Source organism: Camarhynchus parvulus, chromosome 15, assembly GCF_901933205.1.
Source record: "Camarhynchus parvulus chromosome 15, STF_HiC, whole genome shotgun sequence".
Lineage (NCBI taxonomy): Eukaryota > Metazoa > Chordata > Aves > Passeriformes > Thraupidae > Camarhynchus > Camarhynchus parvulus.
The window spans coordinates 10,912,303-10,933,102 of NC_044585.1; the positions used below are offsets into that span (position 1 = coordinate 10,912,303).

Below are 20,800 nucleotides of genomic sequence, written 5' to 3' on the forward strand. Positions count from 1 at the left end.
AAAGATCCAAAAGCAGGGATGTAGGAGACTGAGGTTTGTGTCCTGCCTTTCTGAGAGAGCTCCTGGGCAGGGAGGGGATCCTGTTTCCCTGACAGGGCACAGACTCTTCCATCCTGCAACAGGCTCAATATTTTTAAAGCCAAGAGCTGATTTTTCCCCAAGGATCCTGTTTGGAAGTCCTGAGGATGGGTGACTACAGCCCTGCTAGTTTGTAAATCCCTTTAGCTGCTGGCAGGAGTAATGCTCAGGCTCCCTGGTCCTCAGGAGCCTTTGGAGGTGAGGAGCAGAGTCCCAGACGTGTGGGCTCAGCACTGACTCATTCCCCATCTGAGGAGCAGAGTGGGGAGGGCACATCCCAAACAGCCAGTGGGAGCTGCTCCCCACTCCCACAGGGTTTCCTAAATTATTTCAGAGTCCTTGAGGCAACCTGTTATTTTCAGGGAGAGTTGTAACTCCAGAAGGATTGAGCAGCATTGGTCAAATCTTCCTGCATTTTGTCACCCGGAGTGGCCCCGAGGGAGGGGACCCGAGCCATGGGCTGGCTGTGTCCCTGCACTCCCTCTGTGGCCTCCCTTGTGTGCAGCTGCCCTCGGGGAGGATTCCTGCTGTGTGCACCCTGCTGGCTGTGGGTCTGTCAGCAGGGATCCCTCTCACTGCCAGGACAGACAGCTGCAGTGTGGGAAGCACAGGGATGAATCCAGCACCTCACAAACTGGAATTGTGTCAGCTCAGCCTGTCCTGCCCGTGAGGAGATGCTCCAGGAGCAAGGATCTGGAGGATCTGCTGGAGCTTGGCTGCACAGCCTGTTTGCCTTCTTCAGCCCTTTGTGTTGCACTGTGTCCCCTTCTGGAAAATGGGATCTGCCTGTTGCAGTTCCCAAATGTTTTATTTGGGCTCTGAGATCTGGTGAACAGCTCGGCCTCCCAAAAGCCTGGGAGGGGCCTTTGGTATCCAACACCTCCCCTCTGCTGTCACACCATGCTCAGGCACCAGTGGCCACAGGCTTTGGGCTCCCTGGGTTCAGCACAAATGTCACCATGAAGATTCCTCCAGGAGATTTTGGAGTGTCCATGGTGGCAGTGAAGGGTTTCCCACAGCAGGACTGCCCAGGAGCTCCCAGAAATCTGGGCAGTGGGGAGGAAAGCAGAGCACAGCAGAGCTCAGGCTGCAGAGGGTCTGTGCAGGTACCTGTGAAATGCATCAGGAAGGGGCACACACAGGATTGGGAATTTTGAGCTGTTGCTGTGGTAACCACATAAATTCTAACAAGTGTGTTGTCAGCTGGGTTAGACAATCTGTGGCTGCTTGTGACACACTTTGCAAATTTAATGAATCCTGTGTCATGAATGATTTATCTGGACATCTAAAGGTTAAAGTGTCTCATGCCAAAGATGCTGCTGGAGCTTTTCTGTATTGATCCATTCATAATTAGCTGGTTGTAATTAGTTAAAGAGTCACATTCAGATAGATACTGAGCTCAGGGAACTTTCCTAGCCTCAAATTATTTTTTGTGGCATTTTGGGACCTCAGACCTGCTCAGGCTTTTGGAGTTCATTGGAAAAGGTGTAGAAATACCCAGCAGCTCACCTGGCCCATCTTTTATTAACAGTGTGCAAGGTCTGCTCCGAGGGTGCTGAGTGTGGCTGTAGAGAAATGCCAGAGCTGGCAGAGGACAAGGAATCCAAAAAACCAGCTGGGAAGTGTGATGGGCAGGGGATGAGTCCCTTCACTCGGGAGATCTGCAGGGGGAGAGGTGCCTGGAACCCAGGTGTCAGACCAGGGCTCTGGAGAAGCTGCAGCTCCCTGCGAGTCCCATTTCTCAGACTTGTCATATTTGTCCCTTTCTGTCAGCATTCTGTGCAGATGTCAGGAGTTCACACAGGCTGCCTCTGGACAGGGAACAAGACAGAAACTGGGAATCAGGAGCTGCTCTGGTGCTGCTGGTGGAACTGGGTTTTGACTGGGTTTGACCTGCAGGAAAAACTTGGCCATACCCCCAATAATGCCTTGATGCTCTGCTCTCCCACTGTGGGCACTTGCCTTGAGAGACACATCTTGATTTGCTTTAAGAATTATTTATAGAAGTCTCTCTACACCATTCTAGTACCTAATTTTTGTATCAATAAAGTTGTGTGATTAATCCTGGCTAATCCCAGACCTGGAGGGTTTAGCAGCACTGCAGCACAGGGAAGGAGAAGGTAACTTGTCAGGAAATGTGGAGGAGATGGCTGCTCTCAGTGAGCTGCATTTAGCTGAGAGCTGGGGGCTGGCAGACACCCTGCCTGCTCAAGGAAACTTGTTTAACACCTTCTGTGCTGAGCCTCAGGATCTGCAAAGTGCTGAAAGAATTCCCTGTGGCAGGGCCAGGAGCTGTTGTCAGGGCTCTGAGGTTGCCATTATAAATGGATGTGTTGCTGACCTTGAGGATGAACCCTGGAAGCCTGTGAAATCCCACTGGAGCCTGTGCTCAGGGAGCTCTGGTACAGACAGTTCTCAGAGCAGTAATTGCTGCCTTTGGCCTTTGAATAAGAAGGAAGGAGGAGATGGTGAAAAATAATTCATTTGCCTGAAAAAGACTTATTTTCTTAACTATTCCAGAAGATAATTTGCCCCAGTGTTTCTGTGTTGGACCGTTGCAGTTCTGTTGCTTTGCATTTCCTAGCCCGGTTTAGACCCAAGAACCAACAACAATAATTTCAGCTGAAAGCTTTGCAGGTTTTAAGGGCTTAAGAGTGGCCTCACCGAGTTACAGGTTCAGGATGTGGTAACAAACACCAGACCAGCAGCTTTGGGATCAATAATTCATCTCTGAGTAACGGGGCAGTAACAAATCCAGGTCAGTGGTGCAATGGTCCAGCACAGCAAACCCAGCAATTCCCCAGTGCTGGGCTGGAAGCACTGGCAGGCACACAGCGGGTTCTTGGGGGTCTGGAAATATCCTTTAGCACTGGTCTCACCTCTGCTGTGTGCACAGACATGGAAATGCTCACAAAGCACCTCCAGGCCCTCACTAGCTGATGTTTTGGTCACTGAACAGTTTGTGTTTGGGTGCAGGTGCTGTGCCATGCAAATCTGCTGCTTTGAGGATCTGGGGGCTCTGCAGCCTCTCCCACGTTTATTTTATGATAATGATGTTCTGATATGTCACACTAAGGAAACAATCTGTGGTGTATTAACTGGAGTCTGTCTGTACTTGTGTTTTAGCTGGAAGAGGAGAGATCAGTACTCAATAACCAGTTACTAGAGATGAAAAAGAGGTAAGTTGTTCCCGCTGATGTGTGTTTAACCCCACAGTCCTACAAAAATGGAACACAAAAGCACTGCCAAGAGCTGTTCTTTTCTGTTGTGTCATGGTTAAAAGTGCTGAGTTGTTGCACTCTTTGGATTAGAGGTGGAAGCATCCACATTTGCTTTAGTTCCACACCTCCCACATTGTGGTAATTCTTATTTGCAGTGACCAGTTTAATGTTTGGTTTTAGTGTGCTCTGGAATGTTGGATTGTCCCTCAGTCTGATAAAATGTGTGTGCACAGATCTGACCCGGTGAGCTCCTGACAAGTAATGGACAATACAGTGATGCTGAGGGGGGTTATCAGAGGAAAAGGGAAAAGGAAAGGAAAGTTACTGAGCACTTGCTGCTCTCATGGTTTCAGGCTGTTGAGTTCCTTGTGGGTTATTGCAGTTCATTCAGCACTGCTGCTAAATGCCAGGAGATTTGTCCTGGGTGTCTGAGGCATCCCTTTGTAAGCTGCTGCTCAGGGAAAGGTCCCAAGTCACAAATGTGAGTGGCTGCAGTGTGTGCTTGGGGAGCTGATTGGCCCCTGTGCCTGGAGGGAAATGGGGCTTTCCAAAAGCAGTTACATAAATCCTTAGAGAACAACACAGCTCCCCACGACACCTCAGCTGTTCCAGGAAAAACAAACCAACCCTGCTAAATTTCCTGGATTTATAATGGCCACAACAAAGAACAGTGAGTGGCTTTTGGGTGTTTATGCCCATCCTTGGCCACTCAGTATTATCACTGTTCCCCTGCTCATTCCCTGACACTCTGTTCTCAGGGGGGGTGTTCCAAAGGCCAGCAGGCACGTGGGGTGTTCCCCAGGGAATGTCAGAGTTGGATCAGCTGCACCTCCAGCTTTTAGCAGCCCCACGAGCTGCATCACCAGCCTGTTATTGAACATGTTTGAAAATGTGTTTTCAGTGGTGTAACTCCTGGATGTCACTTGAGGAGAGGAAGCAGGGAGTGAGCACCAAATCATTCAATACTTTCCAGCAGTTCTGTTTCACAGAGAACATTATCAAAGACAAACTCTTTGTAAGTTCTACAGAGGAAGGTGTGGCTCTGATCTTCCTTCTCCTGTTTAACTCTGGGTGAGCTGCCTGAAATAATTCAGACAGTAATGAAATCAGTGAAGTGAATTTTACCTTGACTTTACCTTCAGTTGGTTACACTGAGGTGCCCCAGTTTGTGACTGGCTTAAAGACATTGCTCAGCAGTGTTGAATAAACTGCAATAGAAGAGGAAAATGAGCAACAGGAAGAGCCTGGCTGAGGCAAAGTGCAGGCACTGGGCTCAGAACATGTCAACATGTGGCATCAGTGCTAATGAAAAAAGTTTGGCTGAATAAAGAGCTAATTAAGTAAAAATAATGAAAAAAGTCTCTGAATTCCCAAATTCCACAGAATTTGGTGATGGGAAGATGATAATTCCCTCCTTTTGCCTTAAGAATTCAAGCTGCTGAACAAGAGCCATCTTTGTGTTTCAATTAGGTCAAATCTCTAGGGGTGGTTTTCTCACCTTCCTTCCACCCCCAGGAATTCTCTCCCTCTGTTTTGGCATCCCCTTGTATGCAATGCTCCAGCTGGGAGTGCCAGGAGTTTGGTGTGGATGGATGCTGGGGGTTCTGTGTGGCTCAGCTCTGGGGTTCAGTGTGGGTTGCTGTCTGACTGTCTCTGAGCTTCGCTGTTTATGGATACTCATCTCATTCCTCTCTCTTCCCTTTCCTGCCCTTGCTTCCCTTGCTATATCTGTGTGTCTTTAATGGTAAGACTCAAGAAAGTCTATCCACGTTACAATAAATAATTTATTTTTTTTTAGTAAAGTTGTTGTACATATTTTGGCTGCCTTTGTCCCTTGGTGTCTTGCTTTTGTTTTGTAAAACACTCAGCTCTATATATATATATATATAAAATAAAAAAAAAAAGTCTATATATTTTTTACCAAAACAGAAAAGGCCCTTGGTGCAAATATTGTTCTTCCTTAAAGTATTTTGCATTTGTACTCCATGTTTCTAACATGTGGTTCTTGTTATCTTGCATTTTTAAAGCTTACCCAGTAGCACTTTAAGGTATTTGCTTCATTCTTAGAATTTCTTATTTTTGTAGTAAGGGAAGAATCTGGGTGATTTGTTTTCTAATGCTAATCCAAAACAAACCCCTTTCTCCCACAACTTCCACACACTGCTCAGAACTTGGTTTAAGCTTCTCAAGAAAGTGAAGTTTTAGAATGGCATTTAAATGAAAGTCATTTTTATTGTTTTGATTTCCCCCCTGCTGGTAAGCAGATGTTTTGAACTTGAATTGGCAGGAAAAGAGTTTAAGTTCACTAAATCAATTTTTATTCAATAAAATAAATAGTTTCCACAAGATTTTCCTTGCAAGCTCTCCCAGTGCAGTTATTTCCCATTCCGTGTGTGTGACTCCAGTGCACACGATGCTCCCAGCAGCAGCCAAGGCTGTGCCTGGAAGTGACCTGGAACTGATCCACACTTGGGGATCAGCACCTTCCTTGGCTGTAGCTCCTCCAGGTCCAGCATTTTTGGGTCCCTCACTGGAGCAGCTCCTGGAGAGACTGTCCAGGGAAAGAAAACCCAAAGCTCCAGCACAGGGACCTTCTTCCCCTCCTGTTTTCTCTCCTCTTTTCTTCTCTCCTTTCTCTCCCCTTGTGTTTTAGCATTCGAGGCTCCTGTATTGAGTCTGTAAATATTTTATTTCTATCCTTACACCCTGTTTGCCTTTTTCAACCACCTCAGCGTTGTGCTGGTTGAAACCAAGCCCGACAAATGGCAAATTCACCACATTTGTGCCAAAAGCATCTGTTTGGTCCTGATCTCTCCGTGAAGATCTGACCAAGTGGAAACATTGGCTGAATCACAAGCTCTTGAGCATGGGCTGAGTCACTGGGGTTCCATCTGCCCTTCCCCAGCCGCGTGCACAGCTCGGGAACGCTCGGGAGAACTCTCGGGTGCAGCAGAGCTCGTGAGCAGCAACTTCCAGATGTGATTCCCAGATGTCCTCAGGGTTTTCTTCCCAGCAGATCCTGGATTTGCAGCTGTGCTCTGTCAGCAGCACCCCGTGCACTGGTGGCACATCCTTCCCACAGCACCACGTGCCTGTGATCCATGGGACAGAGCACTGAGCACCTCGGGGAGGCAGAGCCTGGGGAGCCCTGCGGGAGGACACGGAGGTGGCTCTGGGGCTCTGAGTGCTTGGCTGGCTCAGGGCTGGCCAGGGAGCCTTTCCATGCCTCTGCCCTTTTGGGTTTTGTTAACACTATAACTTGGATTTGAAGGCAAGATCACACAGTCTGCAAGTTGTTGTGTTTCCACTTCTGTTGATTCTCTCATTGTAAAAATGTACCAAAACCAAATCAAATTTTGGTTCTCGTTTGGTAGCTGCCTCAGCTTTTCTAAACCCCAGATTCTCCACTTGCTGCTTCCATTCCCGAGTACAACCTGAACAATGAAAGAATTGCATTGATTGTGCTCTCATTGTTGAGTTTCTCTCGAGTGGGTGAGATTTCCTGTGTTTCATGGTCTGGGTATCGTGGCTCTCACTAACTGTAGGTACCACAGAGATGGAAACTTGGCCATTTTTGCTCGATAGCTGTTCCCTGAGCATCCCCCCATGTGGATGGGCTCTGCTCCTGATCCCTCAGCAGTGCTGGGGAGTGTAGAGCAGTTCAGAGTCCCTGCAGGAGCTCAGAGCTGATGCAGCACTGCTGCCTGCACTGAAGAGTTTCTTGGAGGAAAGTTAATGGTTTGAAGTTTCTTTTCTGTTTTCTTTTTTAACCAAAATCTTTCAGCTTGTAAGGAAATTTGTGGCAATGCTCCTCCCATCAGAGGACAGTTACTCACTGTGTGTTCTGTGACCTGTCAGGAAGATCAGCTTGCACCAGTGTGAGGGTGTCACAGCAGTGGTGCCTTAAGGCAGGAGCCGTAGGCAGAAGTTGTATCTCTGCTAGAGCCATGGAAAATATTGGTAAAATTGGATATATGTACACAGGAGAGAGTTGTGCCTGCTTTGGAGGATTTCTTTTTAACCCTTCTCCCATGAAGTAAAACAAATCCCATGTGGTTTCTCCATGTGCAGGAAATGGTGATGTCACTGAAATTAGTGAGGACCAGCTGATATTTCCAGCCTCATCCATGCTTTGCATGACAACTTGTACAATGAGCTTTGCATGCCTGTTTTGTTGCTTGTCAGTAATTTTCAAGAAGTAACAAAACTCTCGAGTTAGGTTTTGTGGAACATTGTGCAACATGTTTGTTTATCCTATATCTCCCCAGTCTGTTAACTTGCTCCTTTAAATTCAAATGGATACGGTGCTATGCAGATTCTGGCATGTACTACCTAGGTAAAGTTTTTGCTTTGTTTCCACAGTTGTAAGACCTGAAATGCTTGTACATATATAAAACTTTAGTCAAGTAGTAAATTGTAATTTGTTTTTTAAGAAGCACTTCTTACAGTAGTTTAATTCTTGAAATTAAATGAAACTACTTTAGGCCACTACAGTTACCCATTCATTAGATGACTTCTGGTTTTTTTACTTGGTTTTCTTTTAGAGAATCGACTTTAAAAAAAGAAATTGATGAAGAGAGAGCATCTTTACAGAAATCCATCAATGTTACTAGTGCCTTGATCACACAAAAAGATGAGGAACTGGAAAAACTCAGGCATGAGGTAAATGAGGAATGGATGATTCCTAATTTCAGTTAAGTTGCAGCCAGAGGCTTTGTGTGCTGGCTGATCATTTTTCTTTCATGTGGCATAGTTAAACAAACCTTAGCATCTTCAGCTGCCTGTGCTGAGCCAGGTGACTCCTGGCAGGTGGTTTTGTGGCTGTTCAGCCCTTGCTTCAAGGGCCCTGGCCTTGGTGCTGGAAGGTCCAAGTGTTGCCAAACAACTCTTCCAGATCACGGTGCTCCGCGGAGAAAACGCTTCTGCAAAAACCCTGCAGTCAGTGGTGAAGGCACTGGAGTCTGACAAACTGCAACTTGAGGAAAAGGTGAAGAACTTGGAGCAGAAACTCAAGGAAAGCAACGAGCAGCCTTTGACTGTAATGAGCCCCTCAGGTAAAGCGACAGCCACTCCAGGGTCCGTGCCCTCAGAGCCTGTGACGTTATTTCTGACTGAGCCGTGGTCACATTGTACCTTGTTTGGTTTGTTCCTTTAAAGGTGACGCTGCTACTCTGCTTCAGGAGGAGATTGCAAGAGAGAAGCAGGTATTGGATGTGCACATGAGCATGCTGAACCAGCAGTGGGGCTGTAGGAGAGGGGAATATTCCAAAGACAGTCCTTACCGGGTTTTAGCGGGCAGATTTCTCTTGTAGCCCCTCAGCTTCTGAAGGGAAATGTCAGTGACAGTAAATACTAAATCAAGTGATGAGTGATACTGGAGAAACAAGGGAATGTGAGGAACAAGCAGGAAATGAGGGTGGCAAGTTGTGTCCTGCAGCCCGAGAGGTACAGCCCAGCAGAGCTCTCACTGCTCCTTGGCATTCCCAAAGGTTTCTTGGATGTGCATGAGCAAAAGCTGTGGCCCACCTGAAGCTGGTGCTTGCCATCTTGGAGAAATGGGCTCCTGGTACCTCTGAGCTCTGCAGTTCTTCCTAACTGCAGAACTGGACTTGGAACAAGGGTTGGCAGTAATGGAGAAGGTGCTCAGCTGGCACAGGAGGATGGGATTTGGAGTAGGACAATCACAGTGACCTCGGGGGCCTGTGCCAACAAATGCCTAGAAAATATGGTTGGAATAGAATCACCTTCTGCTCATGCTAAAGCCTTTGTTAGATCACGAATGTCAGGCACAGTGATTAAAAAATGTCCTTCCAGTTGTGCAGCCACCAGAGCTGTCATGAATATACACTAACCACCCATCTTTTTCTGGTTTTCTGCTTCCCTGGCTTCACCTGCTGATGGAAACCCTTCCTTCCCCCAGGGCGAGGTTGGTTCCACTTCTTCCCTCCCCTGTTAATTTCCCAGGTGTTCCTTGGTCACATGGGGGAGGTGCCATCCCCCTGCCCCTCTGACTGTCCTTGTCCTTGGCTCTCCTAGATCGACTTCCTCAATTCAGTGATAGTGGATCTGCAAAGGAGAAATGAAGAATTGAACTTGAAGATACAGAGAATGTGTGAAGCAGCCCTCAATGGCAATGAAGAGGAGATAAATAACTATGACAGGTACAAATCCTAAAGGAAACCTTGGCTCTTGTTTTGGGAACTGTTGGTAGAGCTGCTTGGCAGCTGCACGATGCTCCAGCCTGATCCCAGCTGTCAGGAGGGACAGACAGAGCTTTCCCTGAGTTCAGTGGTTGAATCCAGGGTTCTTTTTACACTGTGGTGTAACTGGGGGTGCAAGTGATGCTCTGTAGTTATCAGTCTCAAACAGTGATGTGTCATGACATGTCTGTTGTATGACTTGGTGAATCTGGCCCTTTCCAAGTGCAGAAGAGTCTTTGCTCCCAAGAGGCTTTAGCTGTGTTGGGAGGGGAAAAACCAATCCAGAGAAATACAACTAAAACCTATTTGATGTTCAAACTTCAACTCTCTTAAGGGGAAAGAGAAACTCTTTCACATGTGTTTCTTTTAAATGTCTCTGTGCAAATATTTGCACAAACAGCAGCATGTTCAGTGAGTATTAGAGTGTAGGGGATGGAGGGGGCCCTGCAGGGTGGTGGAGAAGGGTTTGTGTCCTAATTTTGGTGGAGCTCTGTGGCTTTCCTGAGTCTCAGTAAGCACGAGCTCCTGTGTGACTGGTGCTGGTGCTGCTCTTGCAGTGAGGAGGAGAGCCTGTCCAAGAAGAAGCCGCGTCTGTTCTGCGACATCTGCGGCTGCTTCGACCTGCACGACACCGAGGACTGCCCGACGCAGGCGCAGGCGCTGGAGGAGCCGCCGCACTCGGCGCACCACGGCAGCCGGCGGGAGGAGCGGCCCTACTGCGACACCTGCGAGGTGTTCGGCCACTGGACGGCCGACTGCAACGACGACGAGACCTTCTGATGGGGGGACAGCGCCCCCGACCTCCGCACCACCAGCAGCCGCCTGTGCTGAATGTCAGGACAAGGGACAGTGACCCCGCTCCCCTGCCCACCCACTCTGGAATCCCTACAAGCATAAAGATTTTGATCTTCCACTAATAAATACCCCCTGTCCCTTTTTAACAAACTTCAGTGAAAGACAAATAAATGATTTAACAAGTGACTTTATGCTGTTTCTTCCCAGGTTCTGGGTTTGTCCCGCCCTTAGCAGGAAATGCCCCTGTGCTGTTGGATCTATTGGTGGGAAAACATGTATAGGAATGAAGCACTAGAGTTATATTAAAGCTTATTTAAATACCTTAAAAATATGCTGTTAATTTTCATATTTGCACTAAACCATTTTAAGGCTGAATTTGTACATTTAGATTTTTAAGCTTTTTTTTGACACTGGACTGAGTTGAGAAATATTTCATCTTTATTTTCATTTACTCCTTTGATTGCAATGTCGCTCGGTGCCGTGAGCTCTGGGTTGTGGTTTGGTGTGAAACGTGGAAGTGACGCAGGTAAGGAGCTGCTGGGGGTTTTTGGAAACTTGTACGCTGTGCACATCTGTGCACACCTGGAACAGTTTGTGGGCCATCCCTGTTTTGCATTCTTTCAGCTTCTATATAGTGAGTGTGGTGTGTGTGTATATATGCATATATAAAATAAAGTTATATTTTGGAAAAAAAAAAGTGTTTTCTTTTCTGCATTTCCATTGTGAGGGTTTCTTCATGGGGACAGACAGGCCCAGGGGCTGTACTGTAAATCACAGAATCCATCAGCTGGGAAGAGACCTCTGAGACCAAATCTGTGATTCAACACCACCTTGTCAACATGCCCAGGGTACTACTGAGTGCCACATCCAGTCCTTATTTAAATGCCTCCAGGGACAGTGACTCCACTGCCTCCCTGGGCAATATTTAATCATCCTTTCAGTAAAGATTCCTCCTGATGTCCAACCTGAACCCCTTCTGGTGCAGCTTTAGGCCACTCCCTGTTCCCTGGAGCACAGCCTGATCCCCCGGCTGTCCCCTCCTGTCAGGAGTTGTGCAGAGCCAAAGGGCCCCCTGAGCCTCCTTTTCTCCAGGCTGAGCCCCTTTCCCAGCTCCCTCAGCCTCTCCTGGTGCTCCAGCCCCTTCCCAGCTCCGTCCCCTGCTCTGGACCCGCTCCAGCCCCTCAGGGTCCTGCACACGAGGTTCCAGGTGCGGCCTCAGCGTGCCCAGCGCAGGGGGAAGCGGTTCCCTGGCGCGGCCGCTCATAGTCCCTGGCGCAGCCCGGTGCCTGTGGCCACACACGGCACACACATGATCACACATGACACACACACGGACACACACACGATCACACATCACACACACACACATGATCACACATGACACACACACGTGACACACACACGATCACACGTGACCGTTCCCGGCCGTGCCCCGTGCCGCTCGCGGCCCCGCCCCGCGCTCTGTGCGGCTGCGCGGCCCCGCCCCGCGGTCACGCGCAGTCGGGCGGCCATGGCGGCGCACCTGAGCTCGGGCCGGGTGAACATGACGGCGCTGCGCGAGGCGGGGCGGCGCGAGCTGCGCGAGTTCCTGGACAAGTGCGCGGGCTCCAAGGTGGGCACGGCGGGGCCGGGGGGGTCCCGTGTGTGTCCCGTGTGTGTCCCGTGTGTGTCCCGTGTGTGTCCCGTGTGTGGCGTGGCCGCTCTGATCCCGCCGTCCCTTCCCGCAGGCCATCGTGTGGGATGAGTACCTGACCGGCCCCTTCGGGCTCATCGCGCAGTACTCGCTGCTCAAGGTAAGCGCCGCGGGGGCCGGGGGCAGGAGGCCGGGCCCCGGCGCTCCCGCACTCGTCTGACGGCCGTGCCTCCGCGCAGGAGCATGAGGTAGAGAAGATGTTCACGCTCAAGCCGGGCCGGCTGCCCCCGGCCGACGTCAAGAACATCATCTTCTTCGTCAGGCCCAAGCTGGAGCTGATGGACATCATCACCGACAACGTGCTCAGGTACCGCGGGCAGGGCAGGGTAGGGCGGCCGTGAGGAGGGGCCAGGCGTGGCCCCAGTCACCGTGTGCTTTGTTACACCTGTGCAGGGAACCAGAGCGATGTGCAGACACCACACCGCAGCACTGCGGCTTAAATGGGGGTGTGACACATCCTGCGCAGGGGGGCTTCACCTTGGCTGGGATGCAGAGGGTGCGTTCCTCCCTGCGAGGACGTACATTCCTTCTAATTAGCTGGAATAAGCCATGCTTGGATTGCTGTGCCTTTTGGGAGCTGCAGGACAGCCACGTCCCCCTGCCCTGCTGTCAGAGCTGTGGCTGCGCAGGGTTGAACACTGACAAATCCAGGAGTCGGCAATAACCCAGTGCAGCATTCCTGTTTTGTGTGACTCCAATGCCCCCTCCCGTGCTCTGTGCTGCTCCGTGTGCAGCAAGTGACCGAGTGCTCTGCTCCTGCAGGGAAGACAGAGGCCGCTCTCCGCAGAGGGATTTCCACATCCTGTTCGTGCCGCGCCGCAGCCTCCTGTGCGAGCAGTGGCTGAAGGAGCAGGGCGTGCTGGGCTCCTTCATCCACCGCGAGCAGTACAGCCTGGACCTGATCCCCTTCGATGGAGACCTGCTCTCCATGGAGTCCGAGAGCGCCTTCAAGGTGCGCGCTCACCTCCTCCTCGAGGGAAAGCAGAATGTGGCTTGGTGCTGGACGTTGGTGCTGGTGCAGCAGCTCTCAGAGGGTTTGTGAGTGACCTGCACAGCAAGGAAAGGCCTTGCAGAGCAAACCTGGCTTGATCATGAAGCCTGAACTTCCCTGTGCGTTTTCACACTAAATGCTGAAGGAGCAGTCACTACACCGAGCTGCATCCCAGTTCCTGCAGCTTCAGCTGCTGGTGTTAGTGTCACAAGTGGAGTGTTCCTGAGGCTTAAAGCACTCAGTTGTCACAAGGAGCCAGCACAGTTTGTGTTCCTGCACAGCCAGGGAGCTGTGTGATGGTTCTCACTGCACTGAGCATTAACAGCTGTCACATCCCAGCTGCATGTCCTGCATCCCCAGAGTGTTGCATCCAGGACAGTTTGGGAGTTTCTTGGCCCTCTCTGTCCTACATGTATCCCTATGTGGCAGGGTTGCAGCTGTAATGAGGTGTTGGGTGCCCTGATTGGCCTAATTAGCAGGAGAGGGTCCTTCCAGTCACTTTCTTTTACTCCATCAAACTGGATTTGTGTCTGGAGTTCAAAAAATACTAGAGTCTAGTGATCAAAAAAATGATTTGATGTAGTGACAACACAGGTAATAAAGCCCATATATGCCAACAGCCACAGTTTGTCCCCAGCCTGTGTCTCCTCTGAACTGTTCATATGGACCCTGCTCTGCTGTGGAAGCATCTGCATTGGATTGACATCTCCCATCAGAATCCCTCTTGTTCTTTAGGAATGTTACCTGGAGAGTGACCAGACCAGTCTGTACCATGCAGCAAAGGGGCTGATGACCCTGCAGGCTCTCTATGGAACCATCCCGCAGATTTTTGGGAAGGGCGACTGTGCTCGGGTGAGGCTGAACAAATGCATCTTGTTCTTTGGAACTGCCTTAAGGAATCTTTGGTTAAATGCACCTCTGGGTTTTTTTTAATCCAGCCATGACACACACATATCCTTTTTGCTTCTCTCTGATTAACCCATGGTTTAATTGGTATTTTTTGTGGTGAGGGAGTAGCTTGAGGTGCATGCAGAGCTTTGGCCGTCACTGTCTTGCTGAGCTGCATAGAGCAGCAGAGAAGGACTTTTGTTTTCTGAGTCTCGTCCTGCCCCATCCATCAGCCAGCCTGTACCTCCTGCCATCCCCTTCCTTTACAAGCACGTGCCTGCAGGGCCCAGAGGTCACATCCATCTGCACCCTAACCAGAGCGATGTGACTTCCTTGCAGCACGTGGCCAACATGATGATCAGGATGAAGCGGGAGTTCCCTGGGAGCCAGAATTCCATATTTCCTGTCTTTGATACCCTCCTGCTGCTGGACCGCAACGTGGACCTGCTGACGCCGCTGGCCACGCAGCTGACGTACGAGGGGCTGATCGATGAGATCTACGGCATCCAGAACAGTGAGTCCTGTGGGGAAGGGGCAGCTGTTCCGTGTCCTGGGGCAAGCTGCAGTGTGCTGGGTGGGTTTGTGCTTCACTAAATGTGATGTGGGAGCAGCTCAGCTGAAATCACTCTGGGGTTTGTTCAGTCCCAAGCTGGAGCCCATCAGGATCCACTCTGGCTCTTTTTGCCTGGGAAGGGGAGCCAAGTACAGTCCATGGTTACTGCAAGGGCGTCTTTTGGCTGTTGGCAGGGTGCAGGCACAGTGACAGAACAGAGAGTGTGTGAGTGGGAATGTTAGTGTGTGCCTTCAGCATCCATCCTGCCTGGATCACGTGCCACACTGAGGGGACAGGGACAGTTTGTGAAATGCCATTTTCAGAATGCTGTCCTGCTCCTCAGGGGGTAAGAAAACTCCAGAGAGGCATTTATGGGCTGTAGTCCCTCCTGCTGGACTGGACTGGCTGCTGGGCTGCCTCCAAGCCTCTCTGCAAGCAGCTGGCACTTGGGTTCTGATGTTTGTGTAGGTCCCTGGCTGAGTGCAGGGAGACTCTCCTTCATTAACACACAGGCACTGAGTGGTTTGAGTGTGAGTATTCCTTTGCTCCTCAGAGCTGTTTCCAGCTCAGGGGACACATTTCTACAGCCTGCTGATCTTAACTTCTGCTGATGAAGTTCCAGTCCTTACAAGGGTTATTCTCTTCATTTGGTAGCTTATGTGAAACTCCCTCCTGAGAAGTTTGCCCCGAAGAAGCAGGGGGAAGGTGGCAAAGATCTCCCCACAGAACCCAAGAAGCTCCAGCTGAACTCTGCAGAAGAGCTTTATGCTGAAATCCGAGACAAGAACTTCAATGCTGTGGGGTCAGTGCTGAGCAAGAAAGCCAAGATCATCTCAGCAGCCTTTGAGGTGAGGCCTGTGTCCAGCAGTGCATCAGATAATTCGCAGTCTGTGTTCAGCAGGGCTGGGACTGGCAGCTCAAGCTGCTCCCACAATAATCCCCCATCCAGAGGAAAAACAGGAAGCTGTTGCAGTCTGTTCCCCTGCCCTGGGATGAGGTCAGCTCCACTTGGACTGTTCTGAGTAGATCAGAACACCTTTTAATAAGCCTGTAGTAATGTGGTTCCTCATTTCTCTCCACACCTCTGTTCTGGGGCTTTCCCTCTGCTCAGAGCTTGCCTAATCCAGCCTTGTGCTGTGTAAGCCCACAGATCCCCTAACAGGAATTGCTCTCTTCAGTCTGCAGGAGTCAGGTGCTGCTTCCCTCTGCAAGAAGCCAAAGGTGATTTTTAGTGTGCTGATCAATTCCACTTGGCTGTTCTTGTTACCTGTTTATTGAAAGGTGCTTTTCCCTTCAGGATGCAGAGAAAAAGCTTTAAGCAATAAAACACCAGAATGTACTTTCACAGAGTATTATGGCTGGCATCAAAAACAACAGAAATTTGCAAAAGACAATTGTCATGCAGGAGGTTTGAACTGTAAATTCATGCTTGTCACAGACAAATCTGGAGAGCTGTGTGGGGCATGTTTGTGGTTTTGTTGAAAACATCCTGTTGATGATTCATAACTGAGATCCCATATCTTATTTTTCTGATCTAATGGGGACTCTCAAGAGAACTTGTTCACTCTTTGATTGTATTTCCTTGGTGGGGCTTTTTTAGCCTCTTAACCTCTGCCACATCTAAAATGAGATAGTGGTACTTTAATTGAAATACTGAGTGCTCAGCCTCATCCCCCAGTGCAGCTCTGCTTCTGCACTATTAGTGCTGGAGGTGCTAAAGATGGATTGTTCATTCTGCTTGTTAAAAAAGAGAATTCTAAGAAATTGTCAGCAGTAATAGGTGATAATGAAACAGCAGCATATTAGCAGCAGAGGACTTCTTCAGTCACAGGCTCCATCACGACTCTCCTGCCTGCACTTGCCCATTTAAATCCTTCACATATGAGTCAAATTATTACTATTTTTATTCCAAGTGCAGCAAGAGGCAAGTGGCCCAAATGCAGTGCAGGCCTCTGGAGCTGAACTCTGCATGGTGCTTCAGCACATCCTGCCCCAAAACCTGGCATGTTGTTACCACCAAGTAGAGTGAATGGCAGACCCTGCCAGCCCAATTCCTCAGCACCTTTCACTCCTGCTCCAAGGGGAGATGTTCCCCAGTTCTGACAGCATTGGCCTAGAGCTCCCTGTCAGCCAGCAAAGGAATTCCTCTTTGTGTGAAAAAGGGAGTTTGCCCTGGTAGGGAAATTGAGGAGCAGCTAGTGATGGCTGGAGTCAGACAAATGTGGATAAAATGATGTACAACACTGGGATAATGGAAAATAACAGTCTGATGATCCTGTTGTGTTACGTGCTGCCTCTCCCCATGATCCAAGTGCTGTTACAGGTAATGCTGTGACTTGAGTGTAAGCATCTTTGTCTAAAAGGCTGTGTAGCTCTAACTCCCTGCAGGGAGTGCAGTAATAATTCTTCATGATAAAATGATCTGTTTGGTGTTACTAACATGAACAAGGCCTAACCCAAGTGATGGATTTCTTCAGGAAAGGCACCATGCCAAGACTGTTGGAGAGATTAAGCAGTTTGTGTCCCAGCTGCCTCACATGCAGGCGGCGAGGAGCTCGCTGGCCAACCACACCTCCATCGCAGAGCTCATCAAAGACATCACCAGTGAGTAGGAGTCATTTAAATCCTGCAGGATGCCTGGTAACCTGGTGGACATCACTCAGCCTGGTAAAAACTGGCTTTGCTCCATCCAGTGCATCTCTGCTGAAATGTTAATTGTAAAACATAAGCTGTCAGTTGCTCTTGTATTTATTTTTATTCTTTTCCCAAAGCATCTGAAGATTTCTTTGATAATTTAACAGTGGAGCAAGAGTTCATGTCTGGAATAGACACAGACAAGGTAAGCAGATAATGGCAATTAACCACTCTTACGTCTTCAAAAAACATTTTTTTCCATTTGTTTTTTTCTGGTTTTTTGTTTAGTTTTGGGGTTTTTTTTTGAGAGAGGAAACGTCTGATCTAGATGATGTCCACTGAAATGGATCTCTGAGTTACCTCTCACTGCCTGTGCATAGCTGGGGTGCTTGACCTGTCCAGGGCACCCCATGCTCTGAGGGATCAGTGGAACATAGAAGATGGTTAATAAGAATTTTTCAGTGCAACATCTGGCTACTGAGTGAGGGACTGCTCTAGGGAGAGCCCAAGTGGAACCAGAGCTGGGTCACTGTTTTACAGATGGTCCTGAGCTGCCTGGAGAGCAGCTGCTCCTCTTTCTTGCTGTTTTGGAGAACCAGGCAAACCAAATCTTTATTTCCAGGTCTGACGGGCACTTTAACAATTCTTTAAATAATTGCTTCTTATTTTATTTAATAGGTTAACAATTATATTGAAGACTGCATAGCTCAGAAACATCCATTAATCAAGATCTTGCGTCTCGTTTGTTTGCAATCCGTGTGCAATAGTGGGCTGAAGCAGAAGGTTCTGGACCATTACAAAAGAGAGATTCTCCAGGTTAGGCTGTAACATTTGGAGGAGTAAATTCCTGAGAAAATCCACATCAAATCTTCAGCTCTACGCTTCCATTCTAGACAGAGACATCTTACACCTGAATAATGTGCACAGAGGGAGCACTGGGTTTCTGTTTGGGCAGATACTTGGGAGGTGCTTTTGTGTGTTACAACATGTAGATACAGAAATTTATATCACTTTTTACTAATATTATTTCAACACTCTAAATTGGATATACTCTACAGAGATCTTAACCAAAAAGCTTTTTTTAAACAAACATCTTTTTTAAACAAACATATTTGCTTTTTTTTTTTCCTGTTTTAAACACTGGTCATGGGTTATTGCCATGGTATTAAAGGTTATTTCTTCATATTCCAGACTTATGGTTATGAACATATATTGACCTTAAACAACCTGGAAAAGGCTGGACTCCTGAAACCCCAGACAGGTGGCAGGAATAACTACCCAACAATCAGGAAAACACTGCGCCTGTGGATGGATGATGTTAATGAGCAGGTAAACAGTGGCCTCAACAGCACACATTACCTCTAACTATAGAATTATGTGCAGCAGGAAAACCTCCTTTTTTATTTAATGTTTCTGACTTCTTTGAGGCTGTTTTGCAGCATGAGGTATCACTGACCTGCTGTCCCCTCCCTCTGTGTGTGCCCCCCAGAACCCCAATGACATCTCGTACGTGTACAGCGGCTACGCCCCGCTGAGCGTGCGCCTGGCGCAGCTGCTGGCCCGGCCGGGCTGGCGCAGCATCGAGGAGGTTCTGAAGATGCTGCCAGGGCCCCACTTTGAGGAGAGGCAGCAGCTCCCCACTGGCCTGCAGAAAAAGCGTAAGTTTGGGTTTGTTTTCCTGTGGTTTACTGGAAAATATGTCTGTCTGAGCAGGGAGCGAGGCAAACTGAAATCAGGGCAGGCAGAGTCCACGTCTCTCTGTCATCCCCCTGTCCCACAGCAGTGCTAGATTGACCTAACCCTCCTTTGACAAATGGTTTAACTTCTCATCAGAGTTCTAAAATAAACCCTAAACTTACACAGTGATGTTAATAAGTAATGTTATGTGAAAGAGGGTCAGCATCAGTCTCAAACAGAAACACATCCTGGCAGCAGACTGTGGATTTCTGTGTCCCAGCCTCTAATTCAGATCATTTGATGCAGGGGAGCTGTAAAAATCAAACCAAGCCAAGCTGGATCTTTTTTGTGACCCCACAGGTCAGCAAGGTGAGAACAGAGTGACCCTGGTGTTCTTCCTGGGCGGGGTCACGTACGCAGAAATCGCCGCGCTGAGGTTCCTGTCGCAGATGGAGGATGGAGGCACAGAATACATCATTGCCACTACAAAACTCATCAACGGCACAACCTGGATCAAATCCTTGATGGAGAAACTGGAGCCTGCCCCATTCTAGGGTGTGTGGTGAGAGACAGTAAATGTGAGAGGCCCTGTGTGACACAGGCACGTCAGCTGGCACGGCTGCTCTGTTGGAGAAACATGGCAGTGAAGGAAGCTCTCCTGGGACCAGCTCGTGACCCTCATCCCTTCTGCACAGTGTTCCAGCTGTCTGCGGAACTTCCAAGCAGACAAGCAGGGTTGGAAGGCACTAACAATAAATAGTGGGAAAGAGGGAAATCCCTGCTCATGGTCTGACCTGGCAGCCAAGGGCTGGGGCAGCAGGCATGGGCTCTGGCCCTTCTCTGTGGCAAACTGCTGCTTTTTTTTCTTTCTGTTGAGCTTTGGTGGGAGATGTGATTTCTGCTTTTTAACCCCCTAAGGTGCTGAGGAGGCAGGATGTTCTCTATTCCTGACTTCATACCAGTATTCCCAGACTGTTTGTCTCTCTCTGGTGCCTGGTCCATTCCATGGATGCACTGGATGTGTCAGTCAGAGATCTGTACACAGCTGTACCTGTGATCCTCGAGCCTTTTCCTTCACTTGTCCCCTGAAGGGATCACTGTGAGGTGACTCCTTTGTCCTAGGTACACCCACCTGACTCTGGAAAGCTCCTCCAGAGTATGAATGACATCAGTGTGTCCTGAGTTTATGGCTGAAGACACACAAACACTCCCTGTGTGGGGGCCAAAAATAGCAAGAGCAGGGACCCAGTAAACAGTGGGTTTTAAACAGACACTTTTTTCACCCCCTGTTCAGGTTATAAACTGTGGTACTTGCTGTCACAAGCTGTTGCAGAGCTCAGACTTGTAAAATGGAATTTTCCACGGGCTTGGTGGCTGGGCCCTTTGTGCAAGAAGCTCCTGGCTGCAGAGGGGAAGGCAGAGCAGGGTCCTTGGTGGTGCCTGTATTGGGCTGGGCACTGTCAGTGTCCCCACAGCCACTGGGGACTCTTCCACACTGCAGTTCACTCTTAAACGCAACTAAAAAAAAGCCCACTCCTCACCTTAAATCACTCTCTTAGCAAACATTTCTGCCTTAGTTATCATGTATGATATGTCTCAATAAATCCCTCAATTTTTCCAAGTTGTCACAGTTGTGACTGTGTGTTTTGGTCCGTTTTATTTTCTAAAACTGAAGTCTGCCAAGTCAGACCCTCCATGGAGCCCCTCTATCTATTTAACTCCAGCTGACTTATTAAATGAAATAAAATAAAGATGTATTTAATCTTTTTTTGGAAGTGTTTGCACTCTCTCTCTTTCTCTAGAATACAAAAATAAAATAAAACCCTGCACTGTGGTAGCTGTGTCCATGTCTCCCTGTCCCAGGATAACTGAATTACTTAAGTTGAAACTCTTTTTCTAACACCCAGGTGTTTTTTAATGAAGGCTCACATAAAATTTAATTCTGTTCTGCCACCTGTAATACTACATTAGAAGTGGAATTTCTGAACTTTTGAAGAAAAATACAATTTCAGTCAGTGGAGACTTTCAGGTGGGAAGGCAGCTTGTAGACAGACTTAACAAAAAAACATC

General features: G+C 48.7%; 2 protein-coding genes across 9 annotated transcripts in view; both read left to right on the top strand.

Annotated features, from left to right (window-relative positions):
* CLIP1 (CAP-Gly domain containing linker protein 1) overlaps positions 1 to 10,985 on the top strand; it is a 59,686-nt gene extending 48,701 nt beyond the window's left edge. For all 8 annotated transcript variants that reach the window (XM_030958698.1, XM_030958705.1, XM_030958703.1 and 5 more), the window contains 7 exons: positions 3,205 to 3,257; positions 7,844 to 7,961; positions 8,194 to 8,353; positions 8,457 to 8,503; positions 9,220 to 9,225; positions 9,336 to 9,460; positions 10,057 to 10,985. In XM_030958698.1, the coding sequence (XP_030814558.1) occupies positions 3,205 to 3,257; positions 7,844 to 7,961; positions 8,194 to 8,353; positions 8,457 to 8,503; positions 9,220 to 9,225; positions 9,336 to 9,460; positions 10,057 to 10,279 (732 nt within the window). In that variant the 3' untranslated portion in view covers positions 10,280 to 10,985. The remainder of the gene's footprint in view (positions 1 to 3,204; positions 3,258 to 7,843; positions 7,962 to 8,193; positions 8,354 to 8,456; positions 8,504 to 9,219; positions 9,226 to 9,335; positions 9,461 to 10,056) is intronic.
* Positions 10,986 to 11,777: 792 nt separating this feature from the next.
* On the top strand, positions 11,778 to 20,558 carry VPS33A (VPS33A core subunit of CORVET and HOPS complexes). The gene is made up of 13 exons (XM_030959174.1): positions 11,778 to 11,906; positions 12,022 to 12,087; positions 12,167 to 12,294; positions 12,750 to 12,939; positions 13,714 to 13,830; positions 14,206 to 14,380; positions 15,074 to 15,267; positions 16,897 to 17,023; positions 17,191 to 17,258; positions 17,732 to 17,869; positions 18,245 to 18,382; positions 18,543 to 18,711; positions 19,091 to 20,558. Exons 1-13 carry the CDS (start codon positions 11,805 to 11,807, stop codon positions 19,282 to 19,284), a joined length of 1,806 nt encoding a protein of 601 aa, XP_030815034.1. The 5' UTR covers positions 11,778 to 11,804; the 3' UTR covers positions 19,285 to 20,558.
* Positions 20,559 to 20,800: the final 242 nt, after the last annotated feature.